The sequence below is a fragment of the Pomacea canaliculata genome, linkage group LG12, assembly GCF_003073045.1.
Source record: "Pomacea canaliculata isolate SZHN2017 linkage group LG12, ASM307304v1, whole genome shotgun sequence".
In the NCBI taxonomy this organism is placed as follows: domain Eukaryota; kingdom Metazoa; phylum Mollusca; class Gastropoda; order Architaenioglossa; family Ampullariidae; genus Pomacea; species Pomacea canaliculata.
In genome coordinates this window covers 174164-196081 of record NC_037601.1, presented here as the reverse complement: position 1 = coordinate 196081, position 21918 = coordinate 174164, and the positions used below count along the sequence as shown (strand labels likewise).

The 21918-nt window shown below is 38.8% G+C and overlaps 2 protein-coding genes across 3 annotated transcripts in view; both read left to right on the top strand.

Annotated features, from left to right (window-relative positions):
• The window catches only part of LOC112576980 (NEDD8-activating enzyme E1 regulatory subunit-like), a 28920-nt gene extending 14691 nt beyond the window's left edge, over positions 1 to 14229 (top strand). Inside the window, exons 13-20 of one of the 2 annotated variants that reach the window (XM_025259888.1) lie at positions 1032 to 1092; positions 2074 to 2222; positions 2681 to 2722; positions 4697 to 4736; positions 5439 to 5525; positions 6285 to 6424; positions 11936 to 12006; positions 12963 to 14229. In XM_025259888.1, the coding sequence (XP_025115673.1) occupies positions 1032 to 1092; positions 2074 to 2222; positions 2681 to 2722; positions 4697 to 4736; positions 5439 to 5525; positions 6285 to 6424; positions 11936 to 12006; positions 12963 to 13122 (750 nt within the window). In that variant the 3' untranslated portion in view covers positions 13123 to 14229. The remainder of the gene's footprint in view (positions 1 to 1031; positions 1093 to 2073; positions 2223 to 2680; positions 2723 to 4696; positions 4737 to 5438; positions 5526 to 6284; positions 6425 to 11935; positions 12007 to 12962) is intronic. The other variant, XM_025259889.1, reaches the window with a different exon arrangement.
• A 742-nt stretch (positions 14230 to 14971) lies between these two features.
• On the top strand, positions 14972 to 21905 carry LOC112576749 (zinc finger protein 58-like). Its single transcript, XM_025259426.1, has 2 exons — positions 14972 to 19074; positions 19924 to 21905. The coding sequence occupies exon 2, from the start codon at positions 19944 to 19946 to the stop codon at positions 21732 to 21734; it is 1791 nt and encodes a 596-aa protein (XP_025115211.1). The 5' UTR covers positions 14972 to 19074; positions 19924 to 19943; the 3' UTR covers positions 21735 to 21905.
• The last annotated feature ends 13 nt before the right edge of the window (positions 21906 to 21918 follow it).

Here is a 21918-nt window from a genome sequence, read left to right as displayed (position 1 = left end):
GGGTGGCAACATGTTGTGCAACATGACTACAGTCAAATCTCGCTACTATGCCACCTACCGGGACCGAGCAAAAGTGGCATAGTAGTGAGACTGGCATAGTAGCGAGGGTTCGTAAAAATGGCTTTATTTGTTCAAGTTACCCTTCAGTCCAAAGCAGGGGTGGGCAATTAATTTTCCCAAGGGGCCGCATGAGAAATTGGGATGGTTTTAGAGGGCCGGACTAATATAGTTAACTCAGTTTTACCCAATATGTATAGTATATATACTGGCGGGCGGGCTGGTCAGAGACAGGAGGCCTTTGCCCAGGTCTGGTCCAAAGCTCTCAAGAATCGTCGGCTTCACTAGCTGTCTCCTCTCATTCTCCCCCTCACTTCTTCATCCTCCACCAATCCCAACCACATCCGCGCACCTGCATCCTGTCGCTAGTCGACCCCCTCACACCTTCCCTCTGTCACGTGGCTGTCACCCAGCCAGCGACCACCACATTGCCAGCCTCCACCCTCCCTGTGTGCGTGCTATATATATATGTTCCATCCACCTAACTGCGATGTCCCACACTACCATACAGTATAATAATCGAGCACTGCGCGGAATTTCACAACTTGTGTCTTTTAACAGTCACACAAAAGTGGCATAGTAGCGAGAGTAGGGGGTGGCATAGTAAATTTTTTTTTACTTTGAATTTATAGTCGGGACCGAGCAAAAGTGGCATAATACCGAGAGTGGCATAGTAGCGGGGTGGCATAGTAGCGAGATTTGACTGTATTCATTTTGTTTCAATGTTGTCTGACCACCGTTTAACAGTGTTTTGACACAAATTTGTAATCGGTAGAGTGGCACGTGAGAAGAAAACTTTGCCCAACTCTGGTGTAGACAACGAGACTGTCTTTTTTTGTTTTGTATCCTAATTATTTTTTTCGGATAGTACGTACCCTGTGTTGTAAGGAAGCATACCTGCATAGTAGTTATGCTCAATATCTTATAGCTTTCAGTTTTTAAGTTTGCTTTCATTGCTACCATTGTCATTTCAGAGCAAACCTTTCTGGATAATGTGCCACGCCCTTAAAGATTTTGTTGAGAATGAAGGAGAGGGTAAGTTTTAAAAAGAATATTCCTGAAGATGCTCAAAGCTTTCTATTTATAGACATAATCAACATGCTATGATACATTGGACTATAATTTTCGTGGATTGAAAAAAACCCAGATAGATCTGCTGTTATGCTTCTTATTGCATTAGACAAAATTACATGTGAAGATTCCCTGAAAACAGGCCCGTTCTTAGGTGTAGGGCATGTGCAGGGCCCTCAATCCCATGGTTTTAATGAAAAGTGCAGGGCCCCTGATGACTATCAAAAGAGCGGGACACTAAGCAGATGCCTTGCATGCCTGCCCCTAAGCACGGACCTGCCTGTAAAAGCATGCCTTTGATACACTATAATGTTAGATGTCTTTTGCCATTGTAAACACTGCCTTGCTGTTTTAAATAAGTTCATTCGTTATCATTTGAGAATTTGTTTCACAACAGAAAAACTATAGATGGAATAAAAAGACCATTATAATTAAGCATGCAAAATTGTTTTGATGAAGCCAAACTTCTCTAGGTTTGAGCTTACCTTTCTGAAAGTCATTGTGATGGTCCCATAATTTTGAAAACTCATCCATGAACTTGTAACAGTTTTCTTTTCTTTTGAGAATGTGCTTACCTGTTAAAAGACCTGACACTGACCTGACACGTGCTTTCTTTTAAAGGTAGAAAGTGACCTCTAGAGCATTCTGATGACTGAGCATTGACAGCCTAGTAAAATAAGAGATTGTTGTATTAGCTTGTGTAGTAATATGTTCCCATTTAGCTTTAAGGCTAAATATTGATAATATTCTGCAGTCACTTGAGATGATGTCCTGGTCTTTTGTTTTCTTATATTCCTTTGGAAAAACATCTCCTCCACCCTTTTTTTCTTTCTGTCTGCTCCCTTCCTTTCACCTTCACTCACCGCCCTCTGTTCTTGTGCTTTTTTTGTGTGTCTGTCATCTGTTTAACCAGCTGTTCACCAAGGTTGGTTTGTTGTAATTTAGGGTGCCTACCAGTTAGAGGAACCATTCCAGATATGACCTCTGACTCTGACCGTTACATCAAGTTGCAAACTGTTTACCGAGAACAAGCTGCAGCAGATGTTGAACTGGTCACAAGAAGAGTTCACACATTACTACAAGAACTGGGAAGGGTAGGCTGCCAGAACTGGTCTTTCCATATTCATTTGTTCTTTTGTCATAAAGTCTTATGTTGTCCTTTTTTTTAATATGTAAATTTTCTTTACTGTTGAAAGCTGTGTGTCAGATGTAATTTGATTACTGTTAACTATTTAACTGTATTTCATGGACAAAATGTGACATGATGAAAGTGGTATTTGTCCATTCAAGTTATTTTGGTAATTTTTGAAACGATAGCGTTTGATGTAAATTTCATTATGTGAAAGAACTTATTCAAATAGTTGATGTGGTACTGTAAAGTGTTAAGCTATATTTGCTCTCATTATTGACACTACAACATATTTGTTCTTTGGTGCTAAAAGTGCTAAAAGCAGATTTTTTTCCTGTCCCCTGCCACCTTATTTTTTGTCTTTTTCTTTTTTTTTTAACTCATGCAAAGTGCAGATAACTCCAGCCTTTTTGTTACTTGTAGGACGAGCCAGTCAGGGTGGAGCCCAAAGCCGACTTGTCTACTGTTTCGTATTCTCTTCCTTCTTTCTGTCAGGCATTTATTGCCATGCACCTTTTCTGCTCTGTTTGCAGTCTTTGCTTTATATTCTTATTTATATGATCCCAAAGGCTTTTTTTGTGGTGGCATTAGCTGATTCCACTGATTGTATTTGTTAAAAATTGACAACTAACAGTGGCCACATTGTGTTTTGCACAGTAGAGCCTGTAGATTGTGTCAACAAAGTGGTCTAAAGTTTATGAGGCCTTCAGACTTTGTCCGGCTGTGAATTAATAGATGTTGCAGTTGCTGAGATAAGGCTAAATGTTGTTCTCTGGTCATTGGATCACATGTCTTATACCACTGACTTCCTTGTCCTTGGCTGAGGCATATCCAAGACTAAGGATATAGAGGAAATAAATAGTGGGAAGAAAATTTCCCTAGACTTAAAATTATTATTATTTAGAAGTATTTTGGGTTTGAATAATAGCAACTTTTCAATAATGCTTGTGACTCTGATTGTAATGCAGAAATGGAAAATGAATGGTGCACACTTTTGAATAAGATATCCACATCTTACATGTATGCAAGATTAAAAGAATTTGAGATAAAAGGGGATTTTCATTGACTATTAAAGCTTATGTTTTGCTTTATGAAGTAGGCAATGGAAAGCTATTTACTAAATGATTATTATGTTCCATTTTCTGCCATTTATCTTGTTAACATGCCTGAGTAGTTTAGGATGCACATGGGACTTAGTAGGCATGGCTTGGCTGTTTCACAGAATTTCTGCCAAATGCTGAAGCCAGGAACAGAAAGTCAGTATTGTGAGTCTTTAGTGATGAATGTGATCAACAGGCTTTGCTGTAGTGGCTAGGTAAAGACCTTACCGTTGACAGATGTTTCTGCTAAATACTTTTTTTTTTCACTAATGTCAGAGCTGAGCATGAATTGCTTATCTGTTAGGAAAATTACTTTAGCAAAAACCTTGTGATAGCAAATGATGAGTTCTGGAAATAAGGCAGAAATGAAATCATTAAGTACATGCAGAACAGCATAAATGAAGTCATTAAGTACATGCAGAACAAGAGAAACCAAATCATTTAAGTACACCTCAAACAGCTGAAAAGTGAGGAAAATGAATAGGTGCACAGTTTTGCAATGTTTTACGCATGTTTCTGGGAAAAATGTTTCATAGTATTTGCTCCTTATGGCAGCTTTCTCAGTTCTATCTTTGATTTATACAAACCTGTCAACGTTTGTTCATAAAAAAAGATATGAGACTTGGCTAATGTTAGTGACCTATTGCATGGCTTCTCTGTCAGTCTGGCACTAACTCCACCCTCTATCCTTAAGCTACTTTTGTCCTTGACAATACCTATAAAAAGTCTTATAGTATCACCTTTCATCCAAATTAAAACACAATGATATGATAGAAAGATTATTTTGCACATATATTAAATATTGTATATACTTGCTCTGTCAGATTTGTTGAGATGTAAAATAGTATATTTTGTCATTATGCATGAGATGGAGTTGATTAAGTAGGTTTGGGGTTTCTAGCACTTTTTCTGTAAATGCTTAAAATAGACAGGTGGGTCGGGGTGAAACATTAGTTCTAACCTGTAAGCTGTTGGCATTTATTGTTGGCATTAACCCTTGTGCTAATTGCTAGAGAATGTGATACATTTTTTCAGCTACTGCTAGCTTGCTTGCTTGCTGTTTACTGTATTTGGGATGCTACTTACATCATAGAAGATGCACTAGGATGCATCATTGTGGGCAGTCATGAATCACAGTCCTCCTTCAATCACTAGTAGCTTGCCTTTCTTCACATTTCAAGTATTGTTCAAGTTACAGCTTCTCTGTAACTGTAACAGCAAAACATAAATAAATTCTGACACACAGCGCCTTTGACTAGCGAAATGTCATGTAGATGTCTGCAGTTCTTCCCTTCATGAACTCACAGTTTATTTTTGGCACATTTGGATTTTTTTTCAGATGGCTACATCAGTTACAAACAGTGAAATAAAAACATTCTGTAAGTACAATGCCCTCTTGTATTCTTTTGTTGTTTCTAGCCTTAACCTTTTTTTGCTAGCCTGAATGTTAATATTAGGCTTACAACGGCTAAATGCCTTGGTAGTCTTTTTAAATGCAGAGATTCTACCATTGTCATAGCTGATATTTGTTAGAAAGGCTCAGTATTTTTCATTCCCATATAATAATTGAAATTGCTATTAAATGAATCAAGGCAAGATGTTGAATGTACATCTGAAGAATTGGATAGCCTAGTGGTTAAGAGCAATGGCATGCAAAGACGGGCACATTAGCTGGCTTGATACCTGTGTACTTCTCTTTACATAACCCAGACCCAGAAACAAATTTGATACTAGTGTCACACAATGTACTTATCCTCCTATCTGTAACCCTAACCCAGCTGTGGATACCAATTTGATAACAGTGTCATACAATGTACCTGTCTTCCTAACTTTAACCCATCTGTTAATACCAGTGTGGCACAATGTATTTGTCCCCATATCTGTAACCCTGACCCAGCTGTTAATTGGTAGCAGAGTGTAGAGGCTTGTGGAAGGTAACACAACAAGGAAGAGGAGATAGCCACAGGCTATGGACCTTAGGTAAATAAGAGCTCAAATACCTCACTCCCTTGTGACTCTTCATAACCTTATGGTCAAAGAACTACCTCTACCTTTTTCATACATTTTTTTGTGATTTATAGGTCGTAATGCCTCTTTCCTTCGAGTTGTTCGATGTCGAAGTCTAGCTGAGGAGTATAACAACAGCACTGCCAGGACAGAAGAACTTGGTAAGGGTTAAGATGGACAGTCTTTTGAGTTGGTTTTGTTTAAATAATGCAGCAAAAGGTAAGGTTAACATGGATAGTCTTTCAAGCTGTTTTTCTTTTATCAGAAATGCAGAGACAAAAATAATTTCTATAGATGATCACAGTGAAATTTTAACACATTGAGGCAGAAAAAGATAAGAATTTGAACACATAATCAAACTTTCTTTTTGTTCTTTGTTGTTTACATGTAGAGCAGAAAGTAGTGTTTGGAAAAAAAGTTATCTAGGTCCTAATTTACAAAAATAAAGGTTGAGAAATGTTTTACATAGTGACAAAAGGTGGAAATAATCTCTTCTTGTTATAGATTTATGTAAGATTAAGCTCTGTGTGGTGTGATTTTATGCTTTTTTTATTTTATCTGAAATCTCTGCTATAAATATGTAAATGTTGCTTATTTAAGATTTATTTTTGTAACAGTTGTTATTTGGACCTCTTTCTTCCTTTTTCTTTCCTTTGTCGAGCATACTTAGAGCTGCTGCCAAATTACTGTTCTGATGGTTAATTCATTGGATATTTGGATGCTTAAAGATCGTGTTGATGTCTCAGGGTGTGTGAAAATGTCTCACTTATTGATGAAAGTTAAACATTCATGCATGGAAGCCAGAAGTTGGATTTATTTTTCATTTTATACCTTTGGTGTCAAAAGGGAAGGGTCGTCTGGTGTCAAAAGGAAAAGTCATTTCGTGTCAAAAGGGACAGGTCGTTTTGTGTTTTGTGCAGGTCAACATCTGGAGAGTGAAGAAGGTGATGATGTCTTGTTTTACATCCTGCTGCGAGCTGTGGACCGCTTCTATGAAAAATACAGCCGATTCCCAGGGGTTGACAATGACAATGTGGAACCTGATATTCCACTATTAAAGGTAGGCCAGCTATTTGATTATCTTTTTCCCCAGTCTGATGTTATTTTTGGTTCATATGAGGAATATTTGTTTTTTTGTTTTTGTAAGCTTAAGGCCAGACAGAACTCGGATTTGATGAAATTGTAATTTTTAGCCTTTTTGAGATTATGGCATATTATGGACATTTGATATGTCCTTTATCCATTCTCCAAGTGGTTTTTCATCTCTAGCTGAGTGTAGAATTAGTGAAAATAGAGATGGTCTGGGACATAGCCTTTTAAAAAACTGGGTCACATCGCGTACCATCAGAGAGAGCATTTATTCGCCTTTCAAACAAAGACCATTTCAAGGCCAATAGAAATTTCCCATGCTGTGATTCCCGCTCTTTTCTAGATAGAATAAAGGGTAAGAAAATTTCTAATTCGGACAAATTTACTTTGTCCAGAATGTAAGGAAACAGGGCTTTTTGCAGTATTTGCACAGTTTTTTAATGGGTCGTTTAATTTTTTAATTTAGTCACAATATTATCATGCACATAAACTATTAACTTTGATGGTGATTCCACTGCATATAAGTCAAACCTGTGCCTTTATAGAGAAAAAAGATTGTCTCATGCAGACACATATCTGGCCACAGTCCTAGACACAAAGAAACAAAAGTTGGAAGGGGGTGGTGTGGGTTGGGTTGTCTTATTCAACCCAAATATAACAAACAGAAATTTTGCAGACTGGCGATTATGCATAATATTCCTAACAAATAAAATGAAGAATGCTATCTAGTCAAGTTTGTAGCATTCAGTATCTAGAGACCACAGCACTGTCAGCCCCCTAAAAGGCCAGACTGCTGGAGCCTTTCCCAGAAGTCTTTGGCAGAAAATAAGAACCACCTAGCTGCAAAAATCTACTCCGCCTGGAAACCACTCGGGTAACCTGCCGGTCCCAAGCCCAGATGAAGGAGGAGGGTTGGGGGTGGGACTAGCAACCCCACCCTGTACAAAAAATAAAACGCTAGAGAAACCGCAAGCATACTAACGGGAGCCTGGAAGATCCCTCTTTGGAGGGGCTTATGACGCGTGCTGGTGAAAGCCCTCGGGAAGCCAGCTCGCCGACCCATCTTCTCACGGCCAAGGCAAAAACCAGGATAGGGACCTGGAACATCAGAACCCTATACAAGAGAGGCAAATCAGCTCAGATAGCATATGAAATGAAGAACTATAACATCAAGCTCCTTGGCCTGTGCGAGACATGGTGGAATGGCAACAGTCAGACCTGACTTTCATCAGGGGAGACTATCATCTGCTCGGGACATGAAGACCCTGACCATGACTACACACTAGGAGTTGCTGTACTGATGACACCAGAGGCTGCAAGATCACTAATAGCATGGGAACCAGTTTCCCCATGACTCATGTCAGCCAGGTTCAACTCCAAAGGGAGAAAGATCACCATCATCCAGTGCTATGCACCTACCAACGCAGCTAAAGAAGAGGAAAAAGAAGACTTTTACAACTCCCTACAAGCACTGGTTGTTCGTACTCCAAAACGAGACCTAAAGATCATAATGGGCAACATGAATGCCAAAGTTGGAAATGACAACACACACAAAGGACACATAATGGGAAAGCATGGTGTGGGCAACTGCAATGAAAATGGTGAGCTGCTCACAGACTTCTGCCTGTTCAATGACCTTGTAATTGGAGGCACAGTTTTTCCACACAAAACCATTCACAAGACCACCTGGACTTCACTAGATGGACATACAGAAAACCAGATCGATCACATCACCATTAATCCCAGTTTAGAAGGAGTCTGCTGTATGTCAGAGTAAAGCAAGGCGCAGATGCAGCCACAGACCACCACCTGCTTGTGGCAACCATGAAGATAAAGCTGAGGTCATGACACATCAGACAGACCGCACCACAAATTCAACGTGCAGTTTCCTAGAGACTGTAGAAAGCAAAAAAAGTTCAACTGCAAAGTTAAAAACAGGTTTGTGGCCTGGAAGGACTCATGGAAGAAACAGTGGCCAACCACTGGACAGGATTCCAAGAGACCTGGAAGACTGCCTGCACATACGTTCTGGGAAAAAAAAGGAAAACAGAACAAGGCATGGCTGACTCTAAAGACCTGGATAAAGATAGAGGAAAGAAAAGAGCTGAAGCAGAAGATCAACAAATGTCAAGACCAGCAGGAAAAAGAGGAGCTCAGAGCAAAATATTGGGATATAAACAGAGAAGTGAAGAAGAGTGCAAGGGACGACAAGAGACAGTTTGCACACTGTGTGGCAGAAGAGGCAGAACAAGCAGCGGGGTAAAATAACACAAAGAGCCTATGCGAAATTACAAGAATTCTGTCAGGAAGGAAAAACACTAATGCGTGCAGACCAATAAGGAATAAGAATGGCAGTATCATCACCGGGTATGCAGAACAAAGATCTCGCTGGATGGAACATTTTGGATGAAATACTTAACCGACCACCAACAGCCACTTTGGACATTGCCCCAACTGCCGAACAGCTCCAAGTAAATACCAACCTGCCAACAAAGGCAGAAATCATCGAAGCCATCAAATCCTTGAATTCTGGCAAGGTGGCAGGCCCAGATGGCATTCCTGCAGAGGCACTCAAGGCAGACCCAACAACCGCAGCAGAGATGCTACACCTCCTGCTGAAGAAAATTTGGGAACAGGAACAAGTTCCAGCAGACTGGAAGCTTGGCTACCTAGTAAAGCTACCCAAAAAAGGCAACCTGACACAGTGCAGCAATTGGCGAGGGATTACGCTGTTGTCCATTCCTAGCAAGGTGCTGACCAGAATCATCATGGAGAGACTGAAGAATGCCCTAGACAAGAGACTGAGGCAAGAACAGGCAGGCTTTCGGAGGAAAATCATGCACAGACCAAATCGCTACTCTACGAAATATTATATTATCGAACAGTCCATCGAATGACAGTTGCCACCATACATAACTTTTGTGGATTTTGAGAAGGCCTTTGACTCCATAGACAGGGAAACCATCTGGAAACTGATGCAGCACTACTGATTTCCACCAAAGTTCATTGCCATCATCCAGCAGCTGTATGAGGATTCGACATGCCGGGTGATACACAAGGGAAAGCTGACTGACCCCTTCGCAGTGAGGACTGGGGTGAGGCAAGGTTGTATGCTCTCACCGACAATCTTCCTGATCGTCATAGACTGTATCATGAGAAGAACAACCTCTAACAGCAACACGGGCGTTCAGTGGACCTTTGCCAGGCAACTTGACGATCTTGACTTTGCGGAAGACATCAGCCTGTTGTCCCACAAGCAACAACACACACAGACAAAGCTCACTCGGCTCACAGAAGAAGCAGCAATGACTGGCCTGACCATCAACATCAAGAAGACAGAGGTAATGCGAGTCAACAACAAGCAAGAAGCCCCACTCCAACTACATGGAGAATGTATTTCAGAGTCTGACCGTTTCACCTACCTCGGCAGTATAGTCAGCAATGATGGAGGTACAGATGAAGATGTAAGAAGCCGAATAAAGACAGGCTTGCATTCCACACCCTACAACCTATCTGGAACTCCAAGCCTTTATCTTTACACACCAAGATCTGCATCTTTAATACAAATGTAAAGTCCGTCCTTCTGTATGGATCTGAGACATGGCGTGTGACAAACACCATCACCAACAAGACTCAGACATTCGTCTGCGCCACATCCTCAACATCAGGCCCGAGAAGATCTCCAATACAGACCTGTTGGAGAGAGCCAACCAAAAACCTGCCAGCCAAGACATCAAGAAGCGGAAGTGGGGCTGGATCCGTCACACCTTACAAAAGCCAGCCAGCAATTTAACGAGACAAGTTCTGGGCTGGAACCCACAGGGAATGCGCGGGGTTGGAAGACCCAGAGAGACGTGGAGGAGATCAGTCCACAGAGAGGCAGAGACAGCTGGCATGACATGGTCCCAACTGGAAAGGGACGCCCAGAACCGGGTCCGATGGCGGGGCCCTATGCTCCACTGGGGGCGAATAGGAACAAGAAGAAGCTGCAAAAATCACCCTTTTTAACCTGTCTGACTACAGAGGTAATTCATAAAATATGGGTTTGTCACAGGCACTCACATATACTTAGATGCCTGGACATTTGTGCATTCTTTTCTTGACATCTGCATCTTTTGCAGGCCTGTGTACATTTAATGATATGAACTAAATTTATGCTACAGTAACAAAAACAAAAATAAACAGTAAATGTAGAAAATGATTTATCAGTATGCATACATCAGTCAGTCCTTACTACTATGATCTCTAACTAGTGTAAACGCAGTCCTGAAAGAATGTTCCTAAACATAAGAATAATAGAGTTTAAAGTCTGGCACAAGGTCAGTGTTAACACTGCTTACACTGATGACTAATCGGACCATACTCTTAATTTCAGTCATTAGATATTGTTGTTCCTCTGTACCAGCTATAATCTAAGAGACAGTCTCTGGGGACTAATGTTCCAGAATCCATATATGTATATCTTCCACCCTTTACCCCCAAATTATCTTAAACTATAGATGCCTCCACTCAGGGATAGATGGCACAACACAAATCAGCGCTGCCTCTTGGGGCCGAGCAACTACACTCTCTTCCTTTTAGATGTTGTCTCTAGGCCAGTGGTTCTCAAAGTGTGAGCCGCAGACCACTTATGTGCCGCACGCATGTCAGGTGGTCCGCAGCTGACTGTCATCATATGTCAGCAAAGTGATGTTTAAACCTCCAGATATGCTAATTAGTCCAGCATTGATTTCACATGAGTTTTAATTTTATCGATGCCCAACAGTTATTTGGCACAAAATGCTGGTTTACCAACTAAGTCTTGATGTCATAGCACAAGCATTGTGTCATTTAACCTTGTCATCCATTACCCTTAGTAACGCAGTGCACATCCTTATTTTTAATTGTTATGTGTACTTTGTGAAGAATGTAATTTGATGTAAACTTATTACTATACTACTGTCACAAAATTAGTTTTAAATTGTAATGAAAAAAATTCGGTAATTTAAATTGGAAATTCAGGGTACACAGTGATTTTAGGCCTTGGTGGCCCACCATATTTTGTACTCAGTAAAATGGTCCGTGGTGCCAAATACTTTGAGAACTGCTCTAGGGGACAGATGTTACATAGACTGGTGCTGCCTCTTGGGGACAAGCGACCACACTTTCCTGGCCAAATACTCCAGGATACAAATGAACTGCGCCTATAACAGTTACAAAAGAGAACAGCAAAAAGAAATTACTCTTACATATCTTTTAAAGAATACATGAAAAATGTAACATACAAACAAAAAATTCCAAAATAAAAAAAAATATGAAAACCACACCTTTCTCAGAAGACACAGCCTTCACTCCCCTACACATAGTGTCCCTCCACTTGTCATGTCTCCTTGGGAAGTGAAGGGCTGGCCAGTGACAAACCAAAAAACAAAACCGTTAGTCTTGCAACAGGTGCAGTTCTATACATAATGACACAGGAATTTATGCATTTCTTTGTCTGCAGACTTGCCTTAGTAAGCAGCTACAGGACTGGGGACTTGCTGGTACTGTGAAAGATGATTATGTGCATGAGATGTAAGTAGACTGTAAATCAGTGTTGCAGTGATGATAAAGAACTACATGTATGTAGCACATTTCCCACTAAGTACCAGGCCAGATGCACATTACAAAAGCAGTTCAACTATAATGAATTATATAAATACAATATAATGAAATTACTTAAAAATTAGATGCAAATAGCATGCATACAACCCAACACATATCAGCATGAGAATCAAATCATTTTGTACAAATCATTTTGGGTGGCCCAGTGGCACAACAGTTAGTGTCTGTCACCAATGCAGTGAAGGTGGCTGTCCTGGGTTCAGCTCTCGTCTTGGGCATGTTCTTTCTTTGCATGTGGCATCTGTTTACAGGGCTGACTGCCTTGCCATCATATAATCTTAGTTGCTGGCTCGGCGTAAAACACCAATTCCCCTCGTCTCTTATGTGCACACACAAGCATACAAATAGTCAACACAAAACAATGCAAAGACTCAAGTATAGCTCATGCTGTTATTAACTACACACTGAGTATAGAGGTGCAAGCATATTGCTGTATTATTATTATTTGTGGATGTGGACCTTGTAATGACTATGCATTTATGCCAGATGTAGCTGCCAACTACATTAAAATCCAATTTTTACTATAGCAGTTATAATTGGACTAAATTGGCTTGGATTTATGTTGGCATTCTGCATCTCTGTAGCATGTTTTGTCATCAACTGCTTTTGTTTTCTGTAAACTGTCTGAAGTGCACAGTGGAAGTGCTTGACTCCTGATGTACTGTCCCTGTTATTTCTGGCCATTAGCGAGGCCTTCATTTAATGTATGTGCTAGCCAGAAGACAATGTGGCACTTGTGCTTTTGACAAGCTATATTCTCAACCATAATTAGTTGACAACATTTTGCCTATTTTTCATTTGTTCTGCAATAGGTAACATAATTGACAGTGGTATGTAAAAGGAAATGAAGATTTGTTTTATTTCAGGTGCCGTTATGGAGCATCTGAACTCCATACAATTGCTGCCTACATGGGTGGAGTAGTGGCTCAGGAGGCCATTAAAATTCTTACAGCTCAGTTTGTACCAATTAACAATACGTATATCTATAATGGATTTCAGCAAATGTCCACCACAATATGTCTGTGACCATGACTGCAGTCTTGATCATCTTCATTACCTGTGATAAGATTATCACCAAAAGCAGCACTAGCATTATATGTAGGTCTCCATGAATGATACCATCTTTGTATACCTGTTTCCTTGACATAATAATCTTCATTGCATGTGCAGTCAAAATAAACAAGCCTAGAAAGACTTTGACCTTATTGTGGAGGTCAGTTGCAATGAAGTTTTATGTTACTTCATAATTGTTAAACATTTGTAGAAACAGATACAATAAGTTAGGCTGCGAGTTCCATGCAGGAAAATGCACTTGCCATTGGTGATTTCAATCTGGTAACTGCTCAGCCATTGCTTGCTAGAGTACAGCAGCTAGCCGCCTGCAGGTGAAACCAATAATTGAAGAGTGCTGCATCATCTCTGATGGTTGTTACAAAGATAATGTATTCATTTTGCAGTGAACGAAGGAATCATTAACTGTGCATGGATCACTTTGGGGTTCCTCTCACATTCACAGAAAACTTGACACGAGTTTTAATGCAGTTGTTTTGAATAAAATTTCAGCATTATCCTTTTTTCTAAATGTAAAAGCAAAATATAACGCTGTGTTGCTGATGGTCAATGAACAAAACAGTTCATCAGCACCACTATCATATTGTATAGCTACATATATGTATATGTACAAAGAATCATCGATGTGTTTTATTGTAGGCCCATTTGCAAATGCAACAGAATCAAAATGACTTCTTATCATCTTAAAATTTGCCTGAGTACAGGGTCAGAGATTTCAACATTAACTAAATTTTGCATTGAACATAAAAAAATCATTTATGCCTCTTAAGTCTTATCAGTTCTTTTTCAGGTTCCTTCAGGAAACAAATTTATATTTAGAGTATCTGCCTTTTAATGAATCTGCCACAAAAACTTTTGGTAAAATCATTTCACAAAACCATGAAAAGCTTATGACAGCTTATATTCAAATATGTTTGAGTTTTTTTAAATGAAAAATGTTTGAAATGCCATGAACATTTTCTTGAGTTATTGACTTCAAGCAATGTATTATCTGGCTGAACAAGAGAATTTGTATTACGATGTGTTAACTGTTTGTAAGGCTAATAAAACCTTTGTCTTTTAGTTGAGCGTTAAAGGCTTATCTATAATTCAGCTTGTAACCATTGAGCTTAGACCAATCTGCTATACCTATACACAGTTTAGATTTTTTGTGTGTAGAGTATAGGTGGTGGGAGAGGAGTATGTACATGTTTCAAAACTATATAACACATGCACATTACAATTTTGGAATCGCCATATATATATATGTGTGTGTTTCACTAGTAAATATTGTCACTTCTGAATGAGCTGTAACGCCAACTTGTGAGGTTTGAAAGGTTGATGTCATCACCTGAGGGACTTCCCTTAGTTTGTGAATAATCGGAAGCTACAAGGCCCAGACATTTTTAGCTCGTTCAAAAATACAACTGTGCCTTAATGTTAAATGTTGAAAATAAAGTAGCATTTTTTATTACTAAAAGTCTCTTTGTGCTAGCTCTGTTAGTTGACAAAATACAAAACTACATCAGTTGTTTACTACAGGTGATGGATGAGCCACCTGTACTGAAATCACAATCAATTCTTTAACAAGGCCTTTGCATCGTGGGCCCTCTGTAAACTCATATTCATTAGTTTCACTTTATATATACAGCGTCAGGCCGTGCTTAGGGGCAGGCGGACGAGGCATCTGCCTAGGGCCCCGCGCTTCAAGGGGCCCCGCGCTTTTGATTGTAACCTATTGACGAACGTTACAAATAAATTAATCGTAGGCTTATGTTGTAATGTGTATGCAGCGTGCTGTCAATGATAAAAGACGAGATATCCCTGAGGAAAAAAGTGACTTTAGATCCCAACTAAAACCGTGTGATTGTGGCGTGAGGGCCCCGCACATGCCCTTTGCCTCGGGCCCTGCGGGGGCTAAGAACAGGCCTGTGCAGCGTATATATAACATCTATACATGCCACATTTTATATTATGATATGAATATCTTACACATATATAGTATCCATCTTATCAAATCAAATCAAATCAAAACAAACTTTATCGTCTGTCGAGGATACCCAGGACAGAAATTTTTCTTCGCTCACAAGGGCAGGCATACATACACACACAGACATTTAACACACAGTTAGGAGTAAAGATACAAGTAGTTTGGATCTTCGTCAAATGGTAATGAAATTCCAATACTTAAAATTTCTGTGTATATTAAATATATTAATTGTGTATATATTAAATTATGTGGAGTAATGTGTCATGACTGATTTTATAATATGGGCTGGATTCCTAAAATCGGAAAACTGAATTTTAGGTGTAGATTGAGCTCTGTATATTCTATGTTCTTGTTCTGCTACTTTTAACAAACATCGATAATCAACACGAACTTAATATAGCATCATTTGTAGTTCATTACAGTCTATACTGTCATATAAAAATCAAGGGTGTAAACACAGTCACAAACTGACCCCTGACTTTAAACCTACTATAATTAAAACTGACCCATGGATTTAATAAATTTAAGTTGCATTGGTGGATACACATTTAAAATATTCTAATCTTCAAAACAATAGCAGCTAAGTAAATGTATATAAAAAATATAAAGAATGCTACAAGTACCAATTTTCTCTAGGAAAAAAATAGTACTGATAAAGAGCTTAATGTGAGGGAAAAAAAATCATAAGCCTAATCAAAATCAATGGTTTATTCTAACCGCAGGATTAATAAAATTGGGAACTAAATTGTAGACTTCTTTCCAAACACCTTTTAACATTTCCTAGACAGCTACTTTCACCAAGAGAAAAGCTAATTTGTGCTGACAGCAAACTCAGCAGTACGCAGGGAGCATTTGGTATTAGGATTTTTACATAGATGACCTGTGTGTGATCAGGTAAATCCCAATATTACAAAAGTGTGATCACACAAGGCTCACTGCGAAGGGCAAAACAACTGCCTACAGTGTCCACAGGAAGTGATATATGATTGGTGCAGCATGCATTACAAATAGAATGAAAAAAGTTTTACCATCTCTTATCAATGAGGATCATTTTGAGTTTATCAGTGGAAGATATCTTGGGGATAATATCAGACTGATATATGACCTGATTGAACATTTAAATGTAAATAAACAGCCTGGTTTAATAATATACCTGGACTTTGAAAAGGCCTTCGATAGAATTAGTTGGAGTTTTATGCTTGATTTTCTACATTCCTTCGGCTTTAGCCCCCTTTTCTGTAAACGGATTTTTATATAAATATCAAATCAAGTGTATCAGTGAATGGCACATTATCAGCATGGTTCCAAATTAGAAAAAGATGCTGGCAGGGGACCCCATCTCATCTTATTTAATCATTCTGTGCGTAGAAATTCTAGCTATTATGATCAGGAAAAACAAATATATAAAAGGTATAAATCCACAAGTCTGAAAGTAAAATAGTACAATATACATATGATACAGAACTAATCTTGGAAGATGACACTGTCTTTTGAAGAAACTATGAGCACGTTAGATATATTTGGAAAGACATCCGGATTAGCACTAAACACAGAAAAATTAAGTGCAATATGGATGGGGAGCAAAACAAGTTCACCGATAAAGCTCTTACCACATTTACAGATGCAGTGGAATCCAGAAAAATTTTTAATTCTTGGCCTTTAGTTTACAAATAACCTAAAAGACTGTATAAAATTAAACTATGATAGCAAGCATGCTGAAATTAGAAAGCTGTACAAAATATGGTTAAAGAGACAGCTAACTCCATTAGGGAGAGTAGCAATACTTAAGTCCTTAATCTTGTAAAAATTAGTACACCTGTGGTTACTGCTATTTAACCCTCCAGAGTATATACTATAAATGGAATACAGAAATTGATCATTTGGTTTGTTCGGAAAGGAAAAAAAAAAGATAAAATTAACAGAAAAATATCCATTACAAATATCTATGCTGAGGGCATGGGCATGCCCGATGTTAGAACTTATATGAATGCATTAAAATTATCATGGTCACGTAAAATAAAGAAAACCCATCACAGCTGGGAAAAAATCTTATGTCCTCACATAAAATAATATATTATTTAGACAAATCTGGCCCTGCAGTTTGCCACTTTATAAATGCAAACAGCTTCTGTACAAATGTATTAAAAGCTTACAGGATATTTGGAGAGAGTATAGTTTAGTCCTTGTTACTCCACAAGGAACATAGGGCTGCTGGAGAGAGTATAGTGTGTGAAAAACATGAAGAAATTTTGTCAGAACCTATCTTTTGTAATGACACAATTACGATTGCAAATAAGCCAATTCTATATCGGAAATAAAAAAATAATATAAAAGATATTAAATTAAAATGGCTTAAAATTAAAGTGATACATAGAACTCTGGGGAAAAAAATAATCTTATTTCACATGGGTGATGATGTCTGTGGCTTTGGTAGAGATGAAAAAGTAAATACTCAGCATATATTTTGGAACTGTAAATATGTTAAGGATTTTTGGTGAAACTTACAAAATTGTATATTAGACAAATGTACTAATGCTCCAAAGATAACTATCAGAGAAGATCTTGTCCTTTTTTGGATGCAGTAATAACTTTGAGACAAATGTTGTACTTGATTTAATTTTACTGCTTGCAAAAACATACATATATTTTTGTAGATTTAGAAAAGCCATACCCCAGCTAGAATCCTTTATTCAAATATTGAAACACACATATATACAATTGAAAAATTTAATGCATGTAAGCAAAATAAATGAAGAAAAGTTTGCTAAACAGTGGCTACCACATAAACAACTTGTTAACTAGACATAAATACTAATTATATATATTAAATGATTTTATGATTTCTTAAAACTATGTCTTGATATTTGGTACATTATTAGTGTTGTGCCATTAGCCTATGGCACAAGGGATCCTAGGCGCCTGCTGTGATGTTTGTGCTTGATTTGTGTGAGATGTGAAAAGAACACATACTTTGTTGTGTAAGATTTTATATTGTTGGCTTGTTTGGCAGATGAATGTATTCTCTTAAAATGACTGTTACCTTATGTGCATGTTTGTTTTATATTGTAAAACATTGTATTTTATAAGTTGTGTATCTGTGAGATAATAAATGTTAAAATAACTTTTCTCTTGCCTTTTTTAAACTTACTGTTTGGCAATTTATAACACAACAATGATCTTTTTTCGCCTTTGTCTTTACGCTTATGTGTCTCGGTAAAAACAGCTGAATGGCTCGCCCCTCCCAATACGAACAGCGCTGAATAATTGACGAAATACCCTGAAATCGGCCAGCCAAAAAAAAATGTAATCCTGTCAATGTAGATTGTTCCACATGGGCCATGTATTTTTCACTGAAAAAATATTACGAAAACAGTTTTGCAATGTTCACAAATACGATGCCGTGTGACTGAAAGCAGACAGCCGCGTTGTCTACTCCAAGGGCAAGTCACTCTCGCTGACACTAATCTTACGAGCTTCGCTGGCAGGAGATTTCTACAGACTCCTCGCATTATGAGAGAACTGCAAGATTAGTTATACCACACATCTCTTTGCCTGTAAACAATTGCAGGATATATTATAAAAGACAAGTACACGTTCTCTCGCATCACGGACGTGTACAAGTTGGTCTCGAACCCAAGTTTCTGTGCGGAAAGTTTGTAATCGTGCTATAGGGAAGTATTAACTCCCGATGATGGCGTCGAACCACGAACTGGTAAATACACGTCCATGGTCGAACGCAGTGGCTCGGTTTGTTGGACGCAATTGCTTCCCACGGTGAAATGTATTGTGGCCGCAAAGAACATTGTCAAGACCAAGTAGGGGGAAAGCGTGTTGTCAGAATCCGTTTTGCTTGGCATAGTGACAGTGTGTCTAGGTGTCAAGTGTCTGATCGTCCTCGCTCACGGTGTGGGCTGACTCGCAGAAAACGACGTCTGCATGTAAGTGAGGAGGCTCCACCACCACCACCACGGGTGGTTTTGTTCCGTGTCTGTTAAAGCATTATTTTGAACGTCAACATCGCCATAAGGCAGACATTTTAACAACCGTTTTACTCTGAGAATCTGGGATAATAGTGACAATAAGCAGAGAATAAAATTACATTTGCTGGTAGGCTAATCCGTGGAGAGGGATGTCTTTACGCTAAAGACAGAACAAGGAAGACAATACAATGCACAAATACAGAATTTTACTTTCAAAGTACAGAACATACTCATACACGTCTAATCTGTTAGGTTATGAAACTTTTACAGCATGCATTCTGACGGCATGAACACCCAGCATTACTGTGTTTTATGATGAAAATTTCAATGCTAATACAGTTTAGTTAATAATAAACTTTAAAAAAAATTTAACCCCATGTGTAGACAGTCATTCACAAGATTCTACATCTGTGTGTGATATGTCGCCATATCCTAGGCTGCACCATAAGGTCCACAGGAGGGTTCATGTTGATGTTTATCTTAGGTTCATCTCCAGGGAGTCATGGACCAAAAAAAAAAAAACTTCAATACTTCTATAATTACCCTAGAACTTCCTAATGAATCAAGAAATGACACTTTTAAAAAAACGTGGCTTTGTACAACTACCCATTAATGGGTTAAGAATAACCAATTGAACTTCCTAAAATTATAGTGTGAATGGTGGTTTTTTTGTTAAATCGACATTCTTGTATGCATATACAGCAGTTAGATTTAATTTTTATAAATTGTAATGTGAACTGTGTATTTCTCATAAGTTCATTCTGACAATGTGAAATGCTCCAAATTTTTTTTTGTTTATTTCCACAGATCACGCTGAGAAAAGAAGGATGTCAGGCAAATCAAAGCAAAGTGGCTATTGTGCCACGTGCAGCATATGTGGCAGACTACTTAAGAACTCGACATTATCACTCCACAAACAGTCATGTGCCCCACTGTGCAGTCATAGATGTGAGCAGTTAATGAGTGTTACTGCAGCATTCCTACAAGGTGTTGTCATTGGTAGAAGTCTTTGTGCATTGTTTGGACATCAATCCTGTTTTTATGACTATCATTGTGATACTGATGCAGTTGAAGATGACAATTTTGCAAACCAAGATGATAGAGAGCTGGTGCATGATGAAATAGAAAAAAGTTGCTGTGCACTCTTTCATATAAGGGAGAATACTGAGTCCATTGCAGAAGGCACTAATCCTAAAAACAGTTGTACTTTACCAGTTGATGATGATGTAGACTCATCATCAATGTTTTTAAAGAGAAAAAATGTTGGCTTTGAAAATGTTTCTTCACGAGCAAAGAAGAAAGCTGGTCTAGCTTTGATTCAGAATAAAAAACCCAGAGGAAAGAAAGTTAAGACAGACGAAAGTCCAAAAATGAGGAGAGGAAATAAAGGAGCCAACAGTAAAATTTGTCCAGCAGACAGTTCCCAATGCTTTCAAAATGCAGAGCAATTTTCAAATAAAAAAGAGTGCAGTGAATGTGGTGCTTCTTTCAAAAACGATAGAGGGTTGCATCACCACATAGCTATGAAGCATAGAGGAATTTCTGCAGATGTAAAGAAAAGATCAAACCTCTCTTGCAAAGAGTGTGGCAAGACGTACAGCAACTATGAAGCTCACTGCAAGAAGTGGCATTCTGAAAAATCGACTGTCTTCTGTAGATTGTGTTCAAAGCCCTTCAAGAGCTGGACAGGAAGAACACTGCATATGCGCGTTGTTCACAAAGTGGAAAAACCCCAGGAGTGCGAGGTATGTGGTGAGAGGTTCTCCTGCCATAGAGAGTATCAGCACCACAAAGCCCACCACCACATGCACAAGTCCGTCTGCCACATCTGTGGCAAGAAGTTTAAATTCAAAAATGCTCTGAAACTACATCTGGATGCTCATGCTGGCATCAAGCGCCACTTCTGTGAGGTTTGTGGAAAAGGTTTTGTTCGGATTACAACTTTGTGCTCCCATAGGGCTGTAGTGCATCCAACTAATAAAGAGAAGTATTTCCAGTGTGACAAGTGTCCTGAGACATTCTCCACCAAATGGGTTTTAAACAAGCATCTCCTCAGCAAACATGCATGTGGTACACTGTTAAAAAGCATAGAGAAAAACTGCCTGCCTGTTTCAGATGATTCAAACTGCCAAGCATGCAAGGATGCTGTGGTGGGTTCATCTCAATGCCCAGCACATTCCAAACAGGGAAATTTTGTGTGTAAAGTCTGTAACATGTCCTACAGTTCTGTTATTCAGTATCTTCAGCACATGAAGCAGAATCATGAAGACAAAATATTCCAATGCCAGAGCTGCGGAAAGACCTTCTCTTCGCTTCAGTATTTAAAAGCTCATATGAAGCAGCACCAAGAACCTCGATTTGCTTGTGACGTTTGTGGTAAAAAGTTCACGTACAAGTGCAATCTAAATGCACACCGCAGCTCCCATTATTCTGAGAAGCCATTCCAGTGCAATGTTTGTATGAAGTCCTTTAGATTGAAGTTTCTTCTGAAATGCCATATGAGATGCCACAACCAAGAGTTACAGTACATTTGTCCAATTTGTGGCAAGGGTTTTACACGACAGCAAAATGTGAAAAGACACATTCATCAGATGCACTCTGATCAAGAAGCAGTTTAACATTCCACAAGATTTTAGATGATCACTGTCAGATAATATATCACATTTCTGTTCTTACCAAAGCTCTTAATGACTTTGGATCTCTTTTTCTCTCACTTCTGTGTTGTTTTTTGTGGTCATGTGACTGTGTGTGCCTAGCAATGTTTTGATGCTGTATTAAAAACATCAGCAGAAAGTGCAAACT

Coding starts and splice junctions, on each gene's coding strand:
- LOC112576749 (XM_025259426.1), top strand. CDS start 19,944: ATGTCAGGCAAATCAAAGCAAAGTGGCTATTGTGCCACGTGCAGCATA.